The 17,594-nt window shown below is 70.0% G+C and overlaps 3 protein-coding genes across 4 annotated transcripts in view; 1 reads left to right on the plus strand and 2 right to left on the minus strand.

Moving 5' to 3' along the window:
• Window positions 1-6,086: 6,086 nt before the first annotated feature.
• ATP5F1D (ATP synthase F1 subunit delta) lies at window positions 6,087-8,601 on the minus strand. Its single transcript, XM_082071762.1, has 5 exons — window positions 8,407-8,601; window positions 7,555-7,708; window positions 7,026-7,114; window positions 6,734-6,861; window positions 6,087-6,214 (listed from the first exon to the last, which is right to left on the minus strand). Exons 1-4 carry the CDS (start codon window positions 8,527-8,529, stop codon window positions 6,736-6,738), a joined length of 492 nt encoding a protein of 163 aa, XP_081927888.1. The 5' UTR covers window positions 8,530-8,601; the 3' UTR covers window positions 6,087-6,214; window positions 6,734-6,735.
• A 475-nt stretch (window positions 8,602-9,076) lies between these two features.
• On the plus strand, window positions 9,077-16,340 carry CBARP (CACN subunit beta associated regulatory protein). Its single transcript, XM_082072358.1, has 10 exons — window positions 9,077-9,105; window positions 11,148-11,219; window positions 11,853-11,998; window positions 12,110-12,171; window positions 12,435-12,600; window positions 12,671-12,845; window positions 13,026-13,178; window positions 13,458-13,665; window positions 13,781-13,964; window positions 14,276-16,340. The coding sequence occupies exons 2-10, from the start codon at window positions 11,172-11,174 to the stop codon at window positions 15,444-15,446; spliced, it is 2,313 nt and encodes a 770-aa protein (XP_081928484.1). The 5' UTR covers window positions 9,077-9,105; window positions 11,148-11,171; the 3' UTR covers window positions 15,447-16,340.
• A 108-nt stretch (window positions 16,341-16,448) lies between these two features.
• Window positions 16,449-17,594, minus strand: part of STK11 (serine/threonine kinase 11) — a 29,723-nt gene continuing 28,577 nt past the window's right edge. For both annotated transcript variants that reach the window (XM_082072360.1, XM_082072359.1), the window contains one exon: window positions 16,449-17,077. The gene's annotated coding sequence lies outside the window, so the exon portion shown is untranslated. The remainder of the gene's footprint in view (window positions 17,078-17,594) is intronic.

Consider the following 17,594-nt stretch of genomic DNA (forward strand, 5'->3'; position numbering starts at 1 on the left):
CTCCATCGCGGCTTCAGCTCCCCATGGAGACCTTGGCCACGCTGGTCCTGGTGTGGGAGCAGCCCTGCCCCGAAACCCGCCTGCTCAGACCGGTGTGCACGGGGTGGGCGGCAGCGCCGGAACCCGCATCGCACCCGCGGAGCCCGCAGCCGAAGCCGGGGGCTCCTCCAGCCCCTTGCTGGGTGATGGGGAGATGCTGAGCACACCCCGGGGTGCTGCGGGCGCTTTCCTGCAGTGAGATGAGCACCAAGGCTGCGCTGGGCTCCCAGACACGGCCGGTGCGTCGGGCCGTCCGGCGCAGAGCGGCTCCGAGGCCACCCTCCCGCTCCGAGCTGGGCTGCGCTGGAGCGAGGGCTCTCCCGGGGGTCGTGTCCTGCCCTCCCGGTTCCCACCGCTGGCTCCCCGGGGCTGCCGGCACAACCAGGCTGTCCCAGCGCTCCCATGCGGGTGCTCCTGGTGGGGCCGGGATGGCGCCGAGCGCTCTCTGCACCATTCGGTTTTGAGGGGAAATGTGATACGGCAGCGATAGGTCAGGCTGCAGGAGATCAGATCATCAGTGGGTCCAGGAGCAGCAGCAGAGCGGGGCTCTGGTGTCACCACTGCAGCGCAGCGCCTGCCCCCCGCCCGGCGAGCCCCGGTCAACCAAAAACGCACCAACATTGCTGCGGTGGAACCTGAGAGACGCTGGACCTGGCAAGAGAAACTTGCTGCACAGCGGCTCCAGCACCACCTGCCCATCCCAGATGCTCCCAGCAGCCTTCTAAGCAAAAATCATCGGCTCACAAGATGTGTCTCCAAAGGAAAACGCTGCCAGTTAAACCCCTGGTCCAGCTCCTTCCTTTTTCCTGCAGCCACAGCCATTTGCTGCGCTCAGGCAGCTCCGGGCAGGGCCCCACGCGGCGGCCGGCACAGCCCGGCACTGGGCACGGCGCGTCCGGCCCCGCGCTGCTGCTCCTGCACGCACGAGCAGGTACCCGCAGGCTGCCGGTCACAGTCCCCCCTGCCTGGCCAGGACCCCCCCGCGCTGCCCTGGCCCCCCCAGGGTGTGTGACACCTTCATCCCCAGGACTGGGAGCGAGGAGGCTGCAGCAGAGCCGAACTGGGGCGGGGGAACGCAGCCCTGGCCGACTGCGGTTGGAGCAGCTGGGGGGGATGTGGGGTGCACGACCCCCCCACCCTGCTGACGGTGCGAGAGGCGCTCATGCAGTCTGCGCCCACACCCGGCCCCGTTGCGGGGGCCCTGCCTGCCCTGCCTGCCCTGCCTGCCCTGCCCGCCCTGCTCGCTGCAGGAGGCGCCGCCGATTCCCACGCCCTGCCAGGAGCCTGCGCTGCCGGGGGGGCTGCACCCCTGGGGTGCCCCGGCTGGGGCGGGGGGGCTGCAGGTGGCTGTGTGCTGAGGTGGGATGCAGGGCCGGACGGGGGACACAACGTGGGCAAGCGACAAGGGGCGATGGGGACATCCCGCAGCAGCACAGGTCCCAGTGCACCCAGAAAGCCCCCGGCTGGGGGTCACAGCCCCTCCCCGGGCACCCCTGGGCGCTGCAGCGGCCGTGCCCGTGGGGATGGAGGCAGCTCCGGCTCCTCCTGGCCCCCTCACCGTGCCAGGCGCTCCCCAGCACCTGCCTGGCCCGGGGGGCCCTGCCTGCAGCTGCCTGTCCGCGGGCAGCCGGGACGCGCAGGAGCTGGTTGTGCCGGGTGGGAGGGAGCGGGGTCCGCGCAGCCCACGCAGGTGTGGCCGTGCCGGCTGCGGGCAGGGCAGCTCTGCGCCCGGCTGGCCCCGTCTTGCCGGGTGGCAGCAGCTCCGGCACCCCGCGGCGGGCGGGCACACCCCGGCATTTCGCCCCATGGCAGCTGCCGGCACTACCCAGGCAGTCGGGGGCTGAGCCGGGCTGGCACGGGGGCAGAACGCCATTATCCGCCCCGTGCGTGGCCTTAGCCTGCGGGTGAGGGGGGTACGTGCACCCCAAGCCCCACGGTGGCCCCGGCACGCGGGGAGAGCAGACGGGTCAGGCCCAGCAGCTGCCGGGGACGTTCCCCGCGGGGCTGCGGCGCACAATGACCCCATTGAGGTCCCGCGGGGCGGCGGGGGGGCACCCAAGGTGGCGGTGGCAGAAGCGCCTCCGGTGTCACGCCAGGCCTCAATCCCTGCTATTTATACCGGGTGGCGGGGCGGCCGCTCGGCACACAGGCGGCCTTTGAGGGAGCGGGGATGAAAGCGCTGCCATGGCCTCCTCCCCGCCACACGCCGGGGCATCCCCAAGGCAGGCGGTCGCGGCCCCCCCGTCCCCCTCCCCGGCGGCCCCAGCCCGGCGCCAGCCCCGCCAGGAAGAGCCGCAGCGCCGGGGCAGCTGCAGCCGCTTCCTCCCGGCTGGGAACCGGGGAGCCCGCGCGGCTCTGAGCCCCCGGCCAGGCCAGGGACACCCGAGGGAGCCCCGGGGCTCATGGCGGGACCTGGGTGCCGGGAACTCCTTGGGAACCTCCCAGCTTCACCGAGGGCGAAGGCTCCGGCACATCAAAGGCAGGCGGGGGCAGTGGGAACCGGCGATGGGCTCCAGCGCCCAGCTCCACTGCCCCACGGACCCCCCACGGAACTCCTGCCACCCGATGCCGGGGTCCCTTGCCGGCACACCTGGGCGCGGGGCTGTGCCCCCCCGCGACGTGGCACCCAGCCCATCGCTGTGGCAACCACCACCAGCTCCGGGTGTATTTTCTGCACCGGGGCCGCCGTGGGAACCTGGCCGGGTGCCACCTCATTCCGCTCAGGCTCTCTGGGCCGCTTTTGTAGCCGGCGTGGAGCCCAGCTGGCAGCCGCTTCCTCCCCGGCCCCCCCGCCCTGCGCGGGTCACAGCCCCGGCTGGGGGGTGGGACGAGGCTCAGGCCCCTCCGCACACCCCCCGCTTTGGGCTGGCTCCAGTGCAGCCAAGCGCCAGTGGCCACCAAGGCTGCCCCGAGCGAGGGCTGTGCCCCCCTGGGGCTGCCGAGCCCCTGCCAAGGCACCTGGGACCCCAGGGCAAAGTGCCACCCCCGCTGCCCCCCACCCAACCCCGGCAGCTCCCTGGGGACGCCCACCGGGGTGGCATTCCCGAGCAGCACAGCGCAGGGGCCGGCGTTCTGTGCCCCCTCCCCACTTTCCCCAGCCTGCGAGTAGCTTTCCCCATCCGTGCCTCAGTTTCCCCAAGAGAGAACCTGCCCCGGGCCAAGGGTTTGGCGCTGCGAGGCTGTTGGCCCAGGAGCCGCTTGACAAGCACCAACACCCGCCCTCCGCAACACCCGTCGGCACTTGCTCCCGCGCCCGCATTTTGGGGTGAGGCTGGCGGGGCGACGTCTCCCCACGGCTCCGCTGCCATCTGCCGGCAAATCACCCCAGAAACGGGCCAGGATGGAGACACCGCAGCGGGGCCGCATCCTGCCCGCTGCCATGCCCCGCACCGGCTTCCCGCTCCTGCCCGCGGGGGTTTTCCCTGTGCCGTGCCGCGCTCCCTCCGCGGCGCCGGGGCCGCGTGTGTGGGCGGCCGGCAGCACAGGAGCATTTTCCAGAGCTGCAAAGCGAGAGGAAAAAGGTTCCAGGCCGGAATGATTAGCGCAGGGTAGGTTAATCATTGCAGCCGCCCCCCCCGGGAGGGCAGTCAGGAGGAAACGGCCGTCGAGCCACCCAAGGGCAGCGCCGCCTGAGGCCACGGCCGGGCTGGCAGTGCCAGGGACCCTGTGACCTTCCCACGGTGGGACCGGAGCCACCGGCACAGCCTGTGGCCACGAGGGACGTGAGGGGTCCTGGCCGGAGCCCTGTGCCCCAGTGCCACCCCCTTGGCAGGGTGCTGCTGGCACTGAGGCTCCCCAGGCTGGTGGGGGCTGCGATGGGGCTGCCCCCCAGCTCCCCGGGCAGGGACAAGGGACAAAGGGTGGGGGGCAGCCCCTGCAGGAGCCGGAGCCCCGCGGGTTCGGGCAGGGACCGGGCGGCGCTGCCGATGAGTCAGTGCGGCCGGAGCATCCCGGGGCTGCGGTGGGGTTTGGGGTTTGTTTTTTTCCTGCAGAGAGACGAGAGCTCGAACCTTTCCCCTGCATTTGGGAGCTGGGTGGGACGGTGGAAACGCCATGTGGCCAAGGACGGGGAGGAGACGCCAGCGCCGGGAGATTTGGCCCAGCAGAGCCCGGCCCCGCTCGGAAATCGTCCCCCGCGAGGAGACGCCGCCGGCACCGCCGGCAGAACGGGTGATGCTTCACTTTCCGAGCGCTCCCGGCCCGGCTCCCCACCCTCCATCTGGCAGCAGAAGATGCAAGTCATGGCGAAAGTGGAAGGGAAGGTGGGGGCCCCACTAACCCCCCACCCTGTCCCCCTCGTGCCCACCCCACAGCACCCGAAACCTGGACACAAACCGACCCCGCTCCCCGTGAGAACCGCCCGTGCTGCACCGGGGCAGAGAGCACAGCGAAGGGCGCCCTGCGAGGGGACACGAGGGGTCCCGTCCCCCCGGCGCTGCGGAGGCAGCGGGAAGAGCTGCTGAGAGGATGCTGACGGAGACGCTTTTTTCCCATCCTAAAAATAGCAGCTGGCCGTTTCCCCAGCCTCCCGGCCTCGCCAACGCCTTCCATTAGATGAGAAAATAAAAGAAACCAACGCAGAGCCACCTTCCGACGGAAAGAGCGCGGCTGCGAGTGCCGAGGGGGCACACGCTGCAAATAGCACCGGGGACAGGGGAGAGCGAGCGGAGCGGAAGGGGGAGCGAAGCCACCCGTCCCCAGTTATTCCTGAGACGTTTTAATTAGCACTCGGCTCTGACTTTGAGGCTTTGCTTATGCACAGCGCAACGTATGACCTTTAGAAAGGGGGAGAGAGGGGAAGGGAAGAAAAAGGCACTGGAGCAGCTCGGAAACTGGGAAATCGGCTGAGCTTCAAATAGGCTCAGCGTCAGGCACTCCGGGGCTTTTAATAAGCTACAGAGTGAGAAATTTAACACCAGAGGCACTATTTTTGATCACTTGAGGAGGGGAGGGAAAGACAGAGTGAGCGAGAGGAGGGGGCGGAGGTGGTGGTGAGAAGAGGAGGAGGCAGCCAAGATTACATCCCGGGTGGCAGCACCGAAAATAGCCGCGTCCCGCTCCGGCAGCGCGGCCGAGCCCCCCGCCCGCGGGAGGGCGGCAGAGCCACAGCGCGCTGCCCGAGCAGGCAGGGCAACCACCGCCCGGCTGCGAAACCGCGGGGGAACGGGGATGGGAGCGGGGCGGAGGGAACGCAGCCCCGGTGAAACCGCGCTGGGGAAGTTTGCGCAGCTGCGGGAACCTGAAATCCCCCCGGGGAGCGTGGGGAGGACGGCGCTGAGCGAGGAGCCCGGCGGCAGATGGTGCTGCTGGCAAGACACACGTCCTCGGGCAGCTGGCACAGGCAGAACCGGCCCCTCGCCTGAACCCACTCCTGCCCATCGGTGCTGCTGCTCTGGGAGGCGCGTGGGGACGGGTGAGTTGCTGCAGACACACAAGCGCCTCCTGCTTTGTCCCGGCTGCAGGGACCTCGGGGCAGCCTCTGCGAGCAGCCCCCCCGGAGCCACCAGCCGCTGCCGCCACACACGGATCCGGGAGCGACTCCCACCGAGCCCGTCTCCGAGCAGCAGGGCAGGATTTCCCCTCTCTGCACGCCACACGCGCCGCAAACGCGGCAGCAGGGGAAAGGGTCAAAGCCCAGGCAGCTGCTGTCCAGGTGCAAGAAGCATCATGAAGGAACAGCCCAACCGATGTGAATTCCTGCGGCAACCGAGCTGGGAGGCTGAGCCAGCGCCAGGACGGGGCGGGGGAGCCGCGCCAGGAGGCTCCGGCACAGACCTGCCTCCTCCCGCGCTGCCGTAATCCTGCTGGCCAGGTGGATACTGGAGGTGGCTGACAGCACAGGGAGGGGGTTATAAAATCTGCCCGATAAGGCTCCTGTAGGTGACTCTCCCACGGGAATCCCAGCCGAGCCCCGGGGCGGTGCTGGGGGCGCCTTCCCGCACAAGGGCGCCCGCAGACCCCGGCGCGGGGGCAGAGCCTGTCCCTGGGCACCAGCCACGGGCACAAGCCGCAATTTGCTGCCTCAGAAAAGGTGACGTGCGGCGAGACAGGATTACACTTCCTTTTAATTGATCAGAGTGTTTTCTCCGCCTCCATTCGTCCCGCACCATCTGTACAAGCGGGGAAGCCAGGACAAGTAGGACAGTCTGGGGTTTCTCCCATAACACCGGTATTCCTGCAACGCACAAAGCAGAGTCAGTTAATGGGGGGTGGGCTCGGCAGAGCAGGGGATTCTGACCCCTGGGCTTGGCCCTGACTCAGGCTGTTCTAACTCCGCGTATAAATGAGCTGCTGGCTCGCTCAGACCTGACCTCATGGGCCCAAGAGCAAAGGGACCAGAGATCAGGGGGATGACGGGGCCATGGCCCTGCTGTCCCCGCTCCGGGGAGAGGCCAGCGCAGCACATGCTGCTGCAGAGCGAGTCTCCAGCTACCAGCACGTGGAAGTGAGAGGGTGAGGCAGAGGGAAAAGGGGCTGTGAGGGAAGCAGCCCGGCCGGGCTCCTCTGGGACACGGGCTGTTTGTTTGCACTGAGTGTACAGGGAGCAGAGGCCACACGTCGGTCTCCCTTGGGGCCCCAGGCATCCAGCAGCTCCCGAGCGGCCGCTGGCGTGGCCTGTCCCTGCAGGGACCTGGGGACAGCAGCGAAGCCCTGGCAGTGACTGCCGGCTCCCTGCCTGTCCTGTGACACTCACCTTCATTGCTCCAGGGCTTTTACAAGGGCTTCATTGGCTTCTACTTTAATCTGAGCTTCTGCTTTTGCTGCTTCATCAGATGCTGCAGCCATCTCTGAAACAGCCTTCTCCAGGTTTGATTTTGCAGTCTGAACACGAGAGCACAAGGAATGTGTCATCGAGACACCACCACAGGACAAGTGACGTGTCCTGCAGTCCCCGAGCCACCCCCTCACCCCCCTGCAGATCTTGGCCCCAGAGAAGAAAAGGCTCTGGGGAGACCGTCCAGCAGCCCAGGGGACCAGGGACTCACAGCCAGATCCAGCATGTCCATCGTCACCGCCTCCTCCGCCAGCACCTGCACCGTGGAGTCCGCGTGGACCGTGACGGAGCCGCTGCTCACTGCGAAGGCACAAGCGCGGGGGCCGAGTCAGGCAGTGCAGGCAGCGCTGCCCGACCAGCCCCATGTGGGGGTCAACACGCAGAACAGCACCAGCCAGCTCATCCCCAGAACCTCCACCACATCCCATGGCCAAAACAAGACCTTGACGCTCTCCTGTAACATTTCCAAGTCCTCCAGGGATGTGTTTCCCACCAAAAGTGAAGCTAAAGCAAGGGTTGCTACCAGAGAGTCTGAGCAGAACCAAGAAAACCTGACCCCAGACCGCAGCGTCACACAGAACCCCCTTTCCAGGGCAGATCCCCAGCCCCCCAGGGAAAGGAGAAACCCCTGGAAGTGCGGCCGGGCACACAGCAATGGGCAGCGTCTCCGTCATGAAAGCCCTGAGCACACCCTCCCACGCACACATTCCTCCCTCCCCAGCTCCGCCTGCTCCACTTACCGAAGTACTTGGTGGCCGTGCCATCCTCAGCATACACTGTCACCACCCCCGGCTTGAGGACCTGCAGGGTGGGGACGTGAGAGGCCAGGATGCCGAAGGAGCCGGTCAGCGTGGGCACGTCCACCTGCTTCACGTTGGCGCCGTTGTAAAACACCTGGACAGGGAGGGCAGAGCAGATGGGGAGAGCCCGTCGGTGGGAATGCAGGGAAAGGAAGGAGAGAGGTGGCTCCTCCGGAGAGCCGAGGGGTGCGCCGGGCAGGCTGCCCCCACCCCGCGGGGTTCACACACAGCAAAGGGTGACCGGGACAGCCAGAACCGCCCCAGGGTGCGAGCGGGGCCGGCTCTGCAGGAGGAGACGCTGGCACAGGGAGTGGGAAAGCACCCCGAGCCCCACGAGGGGCGCGGTGGTGACAATGGAGGCGGCACATGGAGCCGCGAAGCCGGGAGTGGGCGGCAGGCGAAGGGAGAGGAGCGCAGGGAGACCCCGGCGCCTCCCCCGCTCGGACGGACCGGCCTCCGCGCCCCCCCCCGCTCGGACGGACCGGCCTCCGCGCCAGCGCCCCGACGGCGCCCACCAGCCCCGGGCACCGGGGAGCCGGGCGGGGCTGGAAGAGCAAGAACGTCCCCCCGCGGGGCCCGGCGGAGCTGCAGCGGGAGCGGGGCCGGGGCAGGGCCAAGGTCAGGCCCGCGTCCGCACGGCAGGAGCCGCGGGGAGCCCCGCGCAGCCCCCGCCCGACCCGCCCGCTCGTTCCCGGCCCCGGGTGCCCCCGCCACCAGCCCCGCCGTCCTCCCCCGGTGTTCCCAGCCCAGCCCCGCGAGTCCCGCAGCGCGCACCGGCCGGGCCCGCGGTACCTGCGTGGGCGAGGCGAAGGTGAAGGCCATGGCAGGCGGGCCGGCGGCGGGCTCGGCATAGCCGCGGGCGCGGGGCGGCGGCAGCGCGGCGAGGCGCAGGAGGAGGCGGCGGGCGCGGAGCATGGCGGCGGCGGGAGCGGGCCGGGCCGGCGGCAAGGGCGAGCGGGCGGCGCGGGGCACGGCGGGACGGCGGCGGGACTACAACTCCCGGCGTGCCCCGCGCCAAGCGACTACACGGCCCGTGCGGCACCGGGCCGCGGCCGGAAGTGGCGGCGTAGGGCGGGGCCGCGGGGGCGCATGGGAGTTGTAGTTCCCGCGCCGCGCCCCGGGCGTTCCGCTGGTGGGTGTGGCGGGGGCGCGGCCCCGCGGAGCCCCGCCCGCCCCGTCCCGCCGCGGGGAGCACGGGGGAGCCGGGGGGGGCCCAAACGTGAGAGCGTTCCCTGGCTGCGGTGCCGGGGGTGCCCCGGGGCAGGAGGGACCGGGGTTGAGCTGCCGGGGGGCGGGCGGGCAGGGCTCGGTGCAGGCAGGGTGTGCAGGCAGGGTGTGCAGGCAGGGCCGGTGCAGGCAGGGCTCGGGGCAGTCCCGTCCCCACGTGACGCCCGCGCCGCGCGGGGGCGGCTCCGGTTCATTCATAAATCCCGGGGCCGCCCCGCTGCACCGAGCGCAGCGGCGGCGATGGAGCCCCGGCTCCGGTTGTAGGTGAGTGTCTGGCCCCGCCGCCTCGCGACAGCCCCTATCGCGACAGCAGGAGCTGACCCGGCCGGGGGGAGCCCATCGCTCCCCACCGTGGGTGGAGGTTCCGGGGGCTCCTGCATCCCTGCCTGCATCCCTGCCTGCATCCGGCATCCCTGCCTCCATCCCCGCCCTACATCCCTGCCTGCATCCCCCATCGCCAGGCTGGGGCCGGGGGAAACAGAGCAGAGCGGGGCCCCGCGGGACACGCACACGCGTGGGGCACAGACCCACCCCGCCCCCCCCGCTCCCGCGGGCTCACACGTGCGGGAGCGCGGCAGCACCGCCGGCCCCGCGCCCCCTCCCTGGGCACCGGCCCCGTGTCCCCAGCCGGGGGGACAGCCCGGGGACCGGCCCACTCGTCCAGACAATGGCCGTCCTGTTCCCGCCGGGTCACCATGGAGACGGGATTCCTCCATGATGGGGAACAGGAGGGACATTCTTCCCGCCCCCCACGCCCCTGCCGCTGGATTCCCCCCATGGGGCGCCCACCACTCCTCGCCTGCTCCCTTGGGGTCCCCCTGTGCCATGCCTGGGGCCCTCCGAGCTCCGGCACAGCTGGGGACCAGAGCAGGGACCCCCCTTCTCCTGCCCCTGGGGTCACAGGGTGGGTTGTGTCACCCTCTGCTCAACCCAGCAGCTCAGAGATGCCCGATGTCTGGGGCAGGTTGGGGGGGTCTCTGCCCCGGGTGGTCCCCAGCACCCTGATATTCCCCAAGGGGTTCACACCCCAAACTGTGGCAGGGCTGCCCTGCGTGGCACAGACGTCACCAGCTCTCGCCACCAGCTGTGACATGGTCACCTCCTGCGCTGGCCCCGCAAGTGGCTTTTCCCACCCGACCACGGGCTCCATTCACATTTTTCACTGACCTGATTTTGAGCAGTTTCCGGCGCCCCAGATGGTGCAACACCCACCCCTGCCTGTCACCCCAGGGGCTCCCCCAACACCAGCGTCACCCCCCAGCTCACCCCCAGTCCCCTCCAGCAGCTTGGGACACACAGACGGGGACACACAGACCCAGAGCTGGAGCTCGGCAGCCCCTGGGAAAAGGCTCCATGAGGCCATGCTGGGGGGGCGAGGGGGTCTCAGCCGGGTGTGCAAAGGCCATGGGGTTTCTGCTGGAGTGGGGCTGTGGAGCTGTCTGTCTGTCTGTCTGTCTGTCCTCTGGCCCTGGTTGGCTCTTGCTCCTCAGGAGCTCGGCCCTTCTCCATCACCCCCGGGCCCCTCGGCAGCCCCGTCCCCTCCTGCATGGGAACGGTCGATGACGGAGCTGCTGTTGGGCTGACTCAGAAGTGTCACCCGTCACACGCCGGTGACACCCACGCCAGCTCCATTCACACGAGATGTGGGGTGGCCGTCTGCTGCCCTTCCCTGCAGCGCTGCCCTTGGAGCTCCCACAGGCAGGGCCGGACCCCCGGCCGTCCCGTCCCCCCCGCACTGGTCCCTGGGCACTGGGGCTGAGTTTGGCACCGTGGCTCCCCCGGGGAGTGCTGGACCAGCGTGATGTCACCTCCTTCCCTGTGAGCTGTCCCAGCCCCCCGGGCCAGCTCTGGCCACCAGGACTGGCTACCGCTTGGCCCCCCAGCCCAGCGTGGGGACGCGGCCTCTGTCCTCCGCTCCCCGGGCGCAGGGACGGGCTCTGTGCCCCACAGGAGGCCCCGAGTGGGGCGCAGGGTGCCCCCCGGGACTGTGCCCAGCAGCGTTCCTGACCCTTCTCCCCATCCCGGGCCCCACCTGCCTCCCCATCCCTCCATCCCCGCTTCCCTCCATCCCTCTGACCACACCCTCCGCCCCTGCCTCCATCCTCCCTCCTGGCCACACCCTCCCTCCATCCCTTCATCCCGGTCCCTCCCTCCATCTCTCCATCCCGGTCCCTCCCTCCCGGTCCCTCCCGGCAGCTCCGCACCGCGGTGCCGGGCAGGGCCCGGGGCCGGGCAGGAGCCGCCGCCGCCCCCGGCCCCGCCGCCCCCCCCGGCCCGGCGCCTCCCTCTGTCTCCCCCCGCCCCAGGACGCGCTCGGGCCGGGACGGACCATGAGCGATGACCCGACACCGTGGGACAACGCGACGGAGAGCGCGACGGTGAGCGGGGCCGCCCTGCCGGTCCCTTCCCATCCCTGCCGGTCCCTTCCCAGCCCCGCCGGTCACTGCCCGTCCCTGCCCACATCGGGTCCCGGGGGAGGGGGGGATGCGCTGCCGGTGCGGGGCAGCGCCGGGGGGCGTGGGGGCAGCCGTGGGGCCGGGGTCTGTGCTGGAGGGGGGATGGCACAGCAGCCAGCCAGTCCCGCTGTCACCCACCCGGCTCTGCCCATCCCGGGGGTGGGTGACACTTTCCGTGCCCTGTGCAGCCCCTCGAGGTGCGCTGGGTGCTGGGGGGCCGAGGGTCCCGGGTGCTGCTGCCGGCTCAGCCCCTCTCCCACAACCAGGGGGTGTCAGCAGCGACCCCCACGCCAGGGCAGGACTGGGGTCCCGTCCCCTCTCCCGCTCGGTGCGGGGGCTGCTGGCAGCTCTGCCCCCCCAGCTGCGGTTGCCTTGGTGAAGGCAGGTCCCCGGAGCCGGCAGCAGGCCCGGGGGCGGCGGGGGAGCGCGAGCGTCTCCGGGGAGCAGCGCTCGGCATCAGCCTCAGCACGGGAGGGGGCTGCCTGGCCCCCCGGGAGGCAGCTTTGGGGCTGCGCCGTGGCCCCCCCGGCAGCTCAGCCCTGCCGCCCCACACAGGCGGTGCCCGGCGAGGTGTCCCCCCAGGATGGCTACGTGCTGCTCCTGGCCCTGCTCTCCATCTTCATCGGGGGCACTCTGGTCCTGCTCTCCGGCATCCTGATCATCTGCCGCCGGTGCTGCGAGGCCGACCGCCGGCACTCCAGGTGGGGACCGGTCATGGGGACAGGCGATGCCGCTGTCCCCGCGGTGTGTGGCACAGCAGAGGGGGCCAGGGCTGCTGGCACCGGCCACTGCTGACCCTCCTTCCCCTGCAGAGCCAGCGATGACCCCGAGAAAACCAACACCACCTACCTGGAGGACTCGCAGCCGGCGCAGGGTGAGTGCCACGGCGGGGCTGGGGGCGCCGCGGTGACCTGCCAGCGATTGCTCCCCAGTGCCACCAGCTGCACCCCAGGGGTGGCCACACACCCCCTGCGCCCCCATCACCCATCCCAGCCGTGCCCGGACCGGCAGCCGGGAGCAGGGGTTGCCAGGCTGGCATCGAAGCCCCGCATGCAGCGAGTTTGCTGGGCCTCAGCTGGGGAAGCCGGCGTGCACCGCGGCAGAGGGACCCTGGCTGCTGACCCCCCCTCTGCACAGATATCACCATCAAAGTGGAGGACCCCGACTGCCTGTCATCCTCCAGCTACCGGGATGCGGAGAGCGAGCGGTTCCTGTCCTCCAGCTCCTCCACCGCCCGCCGCGTCTCCTTCAACGAGGCCGCGCTCTTCGACCAGGGCAAGAAGACCCAGGAGAAGGGGAGGAGGTGAAGCAGCGGGCTGGGCCGGGGGGGCCGGTGGCCCGGGCCGCCCCTCCTGACCCGGCGTGCTCGGCAGGTACACGCTGACGGAGGGGGACTTCCACCACCTGAAGAACGCCCGCCTGACCCACCTGCACCTCCCGCCGCCCGCCCTCAAGATCGTCACCATCCACGAGTGCGAGTCCAGCGAGAACAGCCTGGCCATGACCCCCCGCCTGCCCCCGCCCAAGCCCGGCCTCGCCATCTTCCAGGTGAGCCCCAGCACCCGGGGGGCCGGGGGGGACCAGGGGATCCTGTAGCACCCCGGGGAAGCATCGCTGGGCTTGGGCTGGGAGTCTCGGGGCGTTGCTGGACGGGGGGTCCTGGGGCGCAGGGAGCCCCTGCAGGTCCCCCCACCCCGTGCGAAGCCCCTGAGCGCGCTCTCCCCGCAGCCCCCCGCGGGCGCCCTGCCCCGGCCGGCGCTGCCCAGCCACGCCGTGTGCCCCAGCTCTGCCCTGCCCGGGGACACCTTCAACTCCACCGTGGACACCAGCTTCGCCGAGGCCAGCCCGGCCACCTCCTCCGACTCCGGGGAGGGCCCCTCGGTGAGTGCCGGGGCGGGGGGACGGGCCCGCGCAGGGGAAGGGGCTCTCCAGCCTGGGCAGCCTGCGCAGCCCCCGGGATCCTGCCCTGCTCTGCGGAGAGACGTGGGCATCCGGCTGGAAACAGCCTCAGCCCCCCCGCCCCGTGTCCCCGTCCCCTGCCCCGGGGGACATTTGTGCATCTGCCGCAGCTGAGCTGGGACAAAGGAGCCGAGCTGTGCCGGGGGGGCAGGGGCTGCGTCTGGAGCCCAGCGAGCACTCACAGCCCCCCCGGTCCCCCAGTTCGCAGCAGCACCCAGGAGCGGGAAGGCAGCCGGGACGGGCAGCGGCAGCCCCGGGGAGCCCCCCCCGGCCCCCGCGCAGGGCACGGTGCTGCAGTTCTTCACCCGCCTGCGCCGGCACGCCAGCCTGGACGGGGCCAGCCCCTACTTCAGGATCAAGCGCTGGAAGCTGGAGAGCACCCAGCGGGCGTCCAGCCTGGACACCAGAGGTGGGAGCCGCCGCGGGGGCAGCGGGGCCGGGCCGGGCGGCTGCAGACACGTGGGCGGGGGTCTCGCTGCGCCATGGTGGGCCCGTCCGCCCAGCCCTGCCCTGCGCCCCCCCAGGGTCCCCCAAGCGGCGGCAGTTCCAGCGGCAGCGGGCGGCCAGCGAGAGCATGGACCAGGAGGACCGGGACCCCCACCAGACCGACATCATCCAGTACATCGCGCACACGGATGACGTGGCCTTTCACCCCGCGGGCAGCCCCTTCCTGCCCTCCCCCGCCAGCCCCCCACCCTCTCTCGGCAGGTATTTTTCAGTAGATAGAGGGGACAGGGACGGGCGAGCCGGGCACCGGGAAGGCACCGAGGGACCTCGCGCTGCCCCGGGCACGGGGGCTCCCGCCTTCGTGCAGCTGCGGTGGGGCTGCCGGGGGGCGAGGGCCTTGGGTGAGGGGTCTGGGCAGAGCTGGGGGGGGACGGTGGAGGGGGGCACGGGTGGGGCGGTGGGAGCAGCATGGGGGACCGCATGGCACCACGGCGCTGCCGCGACCCCGTGCCGGCCGCTGGGCCGGCGTCTCCCGGTCGCCGCGGGGCCGTGACGCCGGGCGGCACCCGCAGGTTAGAGCCGGGCGAGGGTGGCGCGGGCAGCCCCGGCGAGGCCGGTGGTGCGGAGCAGCCCAGCGCCTACCACGACATCTGGAGCCTGCGCGCCTCGCTGGAGCTCTATGCCTCCTCCGAGCGGAGCAACGACCAGGACTCGGTGCGCAGCGACGGCGGGGACAGCGTCTCCAGCGCCGGCGGCGTGGCCCCCTGCCCCTCCTCCCTGGACGAGGCCGAAGGCCCCGAGGAGAAGCTCTGGGGTCGGCCCAAGCTGGAGGAATCGGAGTCCGGCACGCGCAAGCTGCTGCAGATGGACAGTGGCTATGCGTCCATTGAGGGCCCCAGCCGGGGGGGCGAGGAGGGGCCCCCCAAGGACCAGACGGCCTCGGAGAAGCGAATTTGCTTCACCAGCGCGGGGCGGAAAGGCACCATCTTCGAGAGCTTCGAGGGCCGGGAGCCGGAGGAGGAGGAGGATGAGGAGGAGGAGGAGGAAGATGGGAGCACAGCCCGGGGTGCAGCGGGTGGGGGACCCCCCCGTCCGCACAGCCCCCTGGCCTGGTCCCCCTACGGGCAGATGTTCCCGGGGCGGGACGCGCTGCCCCGGCGGGACTACAGCATCGACGAGAAGACGGACGCGCTGTTCAACGCCTTCGTGCGCCACGACCCCCAGTTCGACGAGTCGCCGCTGCGGGGGAAGCACCGCTCCCGCACCCACCTGCGCAAGCAGTGGCAGCACACCAAGCAGTACAGCGACCCCGGCGTGCGCTACCCCGCGCTGGAGCGGCACCGCACGCCCCTGCGCCGCGGGGACAGCGCCAACTACCCCCTGGACGCCCGCTTCCACAGCCCCCTGCCCCGCATCGTCAGCGCCGGCGACGAGGAGGCGGCCGAGGCGGCCGACGGGGTCCCCCCTGCCCCGGCGCTGCCCGACCCCGAGATCCAGGTGATTGTGGAGGAGCCGGCGGAGGCGGCGCCTGAGCCCAGGGCCGGCTCCGAGCCCCCCGGGGATGACGACTGTCCCGGCCCCGGGAGGTGCCTGGGAATGGGCCCCAGCTCGGAGCTGCTGGACAAGATCACGGGCGGGCTGGAGGAGCGGCTCTACGGGCACTTGAGGAGAGCGGCGGAGAGCACGGAGCACGCGGTGACCGTGGCCGCCAGCGACGCGCCCCCCGACCACAGCCCGGTGTAGGCCCAGCGCGGGGGGAGCGACCCCGGTGCGGGGGGGTTCGGGGCTCCGTCCCCACCCGCTGCCGGCGCGGGGACCAGCGCGGCGCCCGGGGCGCGCGGGGAGGGCGGCCCCGGCACGGGGAGGCCAGGGGGGCGCGTGGGGTCCCCTGGCTGTGCCCCCCAGCATGGGGGGGCCAGTAGCACGGGGTGGCCGAGCCCCCTGGCTCCCGGGAGTGAAGTGCCAGGTGGAGGAGCCTGGGGGGCAGAGGGGAGCAGAGCGCTGACCGGGGGGGACATTGCTGATAAACCCCCAAAAGCAGCCGAGGCCTCGTCCTCACCCCCTGGCAGAGCTCTGTAGCAGACCCGCTCCCCCCTCTCGCTCCGTTTTTTTACAAGCAATAATGCCCCCCGGGTGCGGAGCAGGGGCTGCCCTGGCAGGGGGGCAGTTCTTTGAACCCCCAGCTGTGCAGGGAACCTGGGATCTCAACTGGAAGCGGCGCCGGGGGCGACGTGTCGGGCAGAGGGATGCTCGAGGGGCTGGGGACCCCCGGCAATGCCCCTGGTGCTGCCACTCTGCCTGGGGGAGAACGGAGCTGGGGGTGCCCTGGGGGGCTCCGCACCCCCCCAGCTGTTCAGAGGGTATTTATTGATTTCTACAGAGGTGGATGCTGCTGCTCGGTGTGGGGGGGCGTTGGCTTTTTATTGCGTTTTTATTGGTGTTTCAAAGGATGGGTGGCAGAAAAGGGGAATTAAAGAAGCCCAAGCGGTGTGAGCTGTGAGACTGGGCAGGGGGGGCAGCCAGGGCCCCCCGAGCCCCCCATTGCATGCGAGTCAAGAGGCCGGGTCGCTCCTTCCCTCTGCAAAGTCTCTGTCCAAAGCACTAACAACTCAGCGTTTTTAAGTCTATAAACAAAGGATAAACAACCCAACTGTGACTTGTCTGAGTTTCCTTCTCACCTCCCACCCCCCCAAAAGCACCGAGCCCCCCGGGCGGGGGTGCGGGAGGAAGGACACGAAACCCACCTGCTCTTTTCACTTTATTTTTCTTTCTTTAAAAAAAAAAAAAAAACAAAACAAACAAACAACCCAAAAAAAAAACAAACAAAGGAAAGACGAACGCACCCATTCCCTTTTCCAAGCCCTTTTACAGCATGCAGGTTTAATAGAGTTTTGCTTTGTCTTAATACCTGTTTGTTGGTTTTTTGTCCTCATCTGGTTTATTTTAAACACATCACGATGTGTAGGAATCTCTAAATATATCGCAAATATAAACAAAACAAAAAAAAGAGGAAAATATATAATATATAACAGTAGTCTAAAACATAAAGTGCACGGCAATGGCTTTGCACGACTTCTACACAGCCAGGCGGGGGGGGGCGCGGGTCCCACCGCCCCCCGGCCCCGCTCACCCCACCCTTCCCATCGCTAAATTAAAACCAGAATCAGTGTCTTGATTGGCAAAGTGATCGGGGAGGGGGCAGCATCTTGGCGGTGGGAGTTCCGGTGGCCGCGGCGCTGGCTCCGGCCCGGCAGCCGCTGGTTCCTGGCGCTGGGGGGGCCGCGGGTGGGCTCCTTGGGTGGGTTCCTCCGGTTTCTTTTTGGATCCGAGCACAGTTCACTCCCGGAGAGGCAGAGCTGGGGCGAGGGGGGACGCTGGGGGAGAACAGAGCAGGGTGAAGGATGGAGAGGGGCCGGGGGGCCCCGCGCTGTCCCCAGGAGGGGTGGGGGGACCCTCGGCCAGGTGACCCCAGACCCGGGGAGCAAAAACCCAGGGGGAAGAGGCAGAGTCTCAGTTCACGCCGAGGAGAGACGTGGTTCTCTGCCGGCTTTAGGCTGCTGACTAAAGGGGGGCGACTTCCAGCCCGGCCACCTCGGGGTGCGGCCGACCCCACTGCGCAGCCCGCACAGACCTGCTGCCCCCCAGACCCCCCGGCAGCTGCCACGGAGCCCCCCCAGTGCCCCGGAGCCCCCCGTGGGGCTGGGAGGGGATGAGCAGCCGGTCCCCGGGAGCCCCGCATCCAGGCGTTTGCTCCCCGATGCAGTAACTCCCCGCGCAGGTGACTCACTCCCGGCCATGAATTAAAGATGAAAGCCGCCAGCGGGGCTGACAGCTGCAGGGGGAGGATCAGGCTTTTATTTCTGGCTTTTTTCACACCACAAAGCTGGTCGT

Source organism: Streptopelia decaocto (assembly GCF_964273445.1).
Source record: "Streptopelia decaocto genome assembly, chromosome: 24".
Taxonomy (NCBI): domain Eukaryota; kingdom Metazoa; phylum Chordata; class Aves; order Columbiformes; family Columbidae; genus Streptopelia; species Streptopelia decaocto.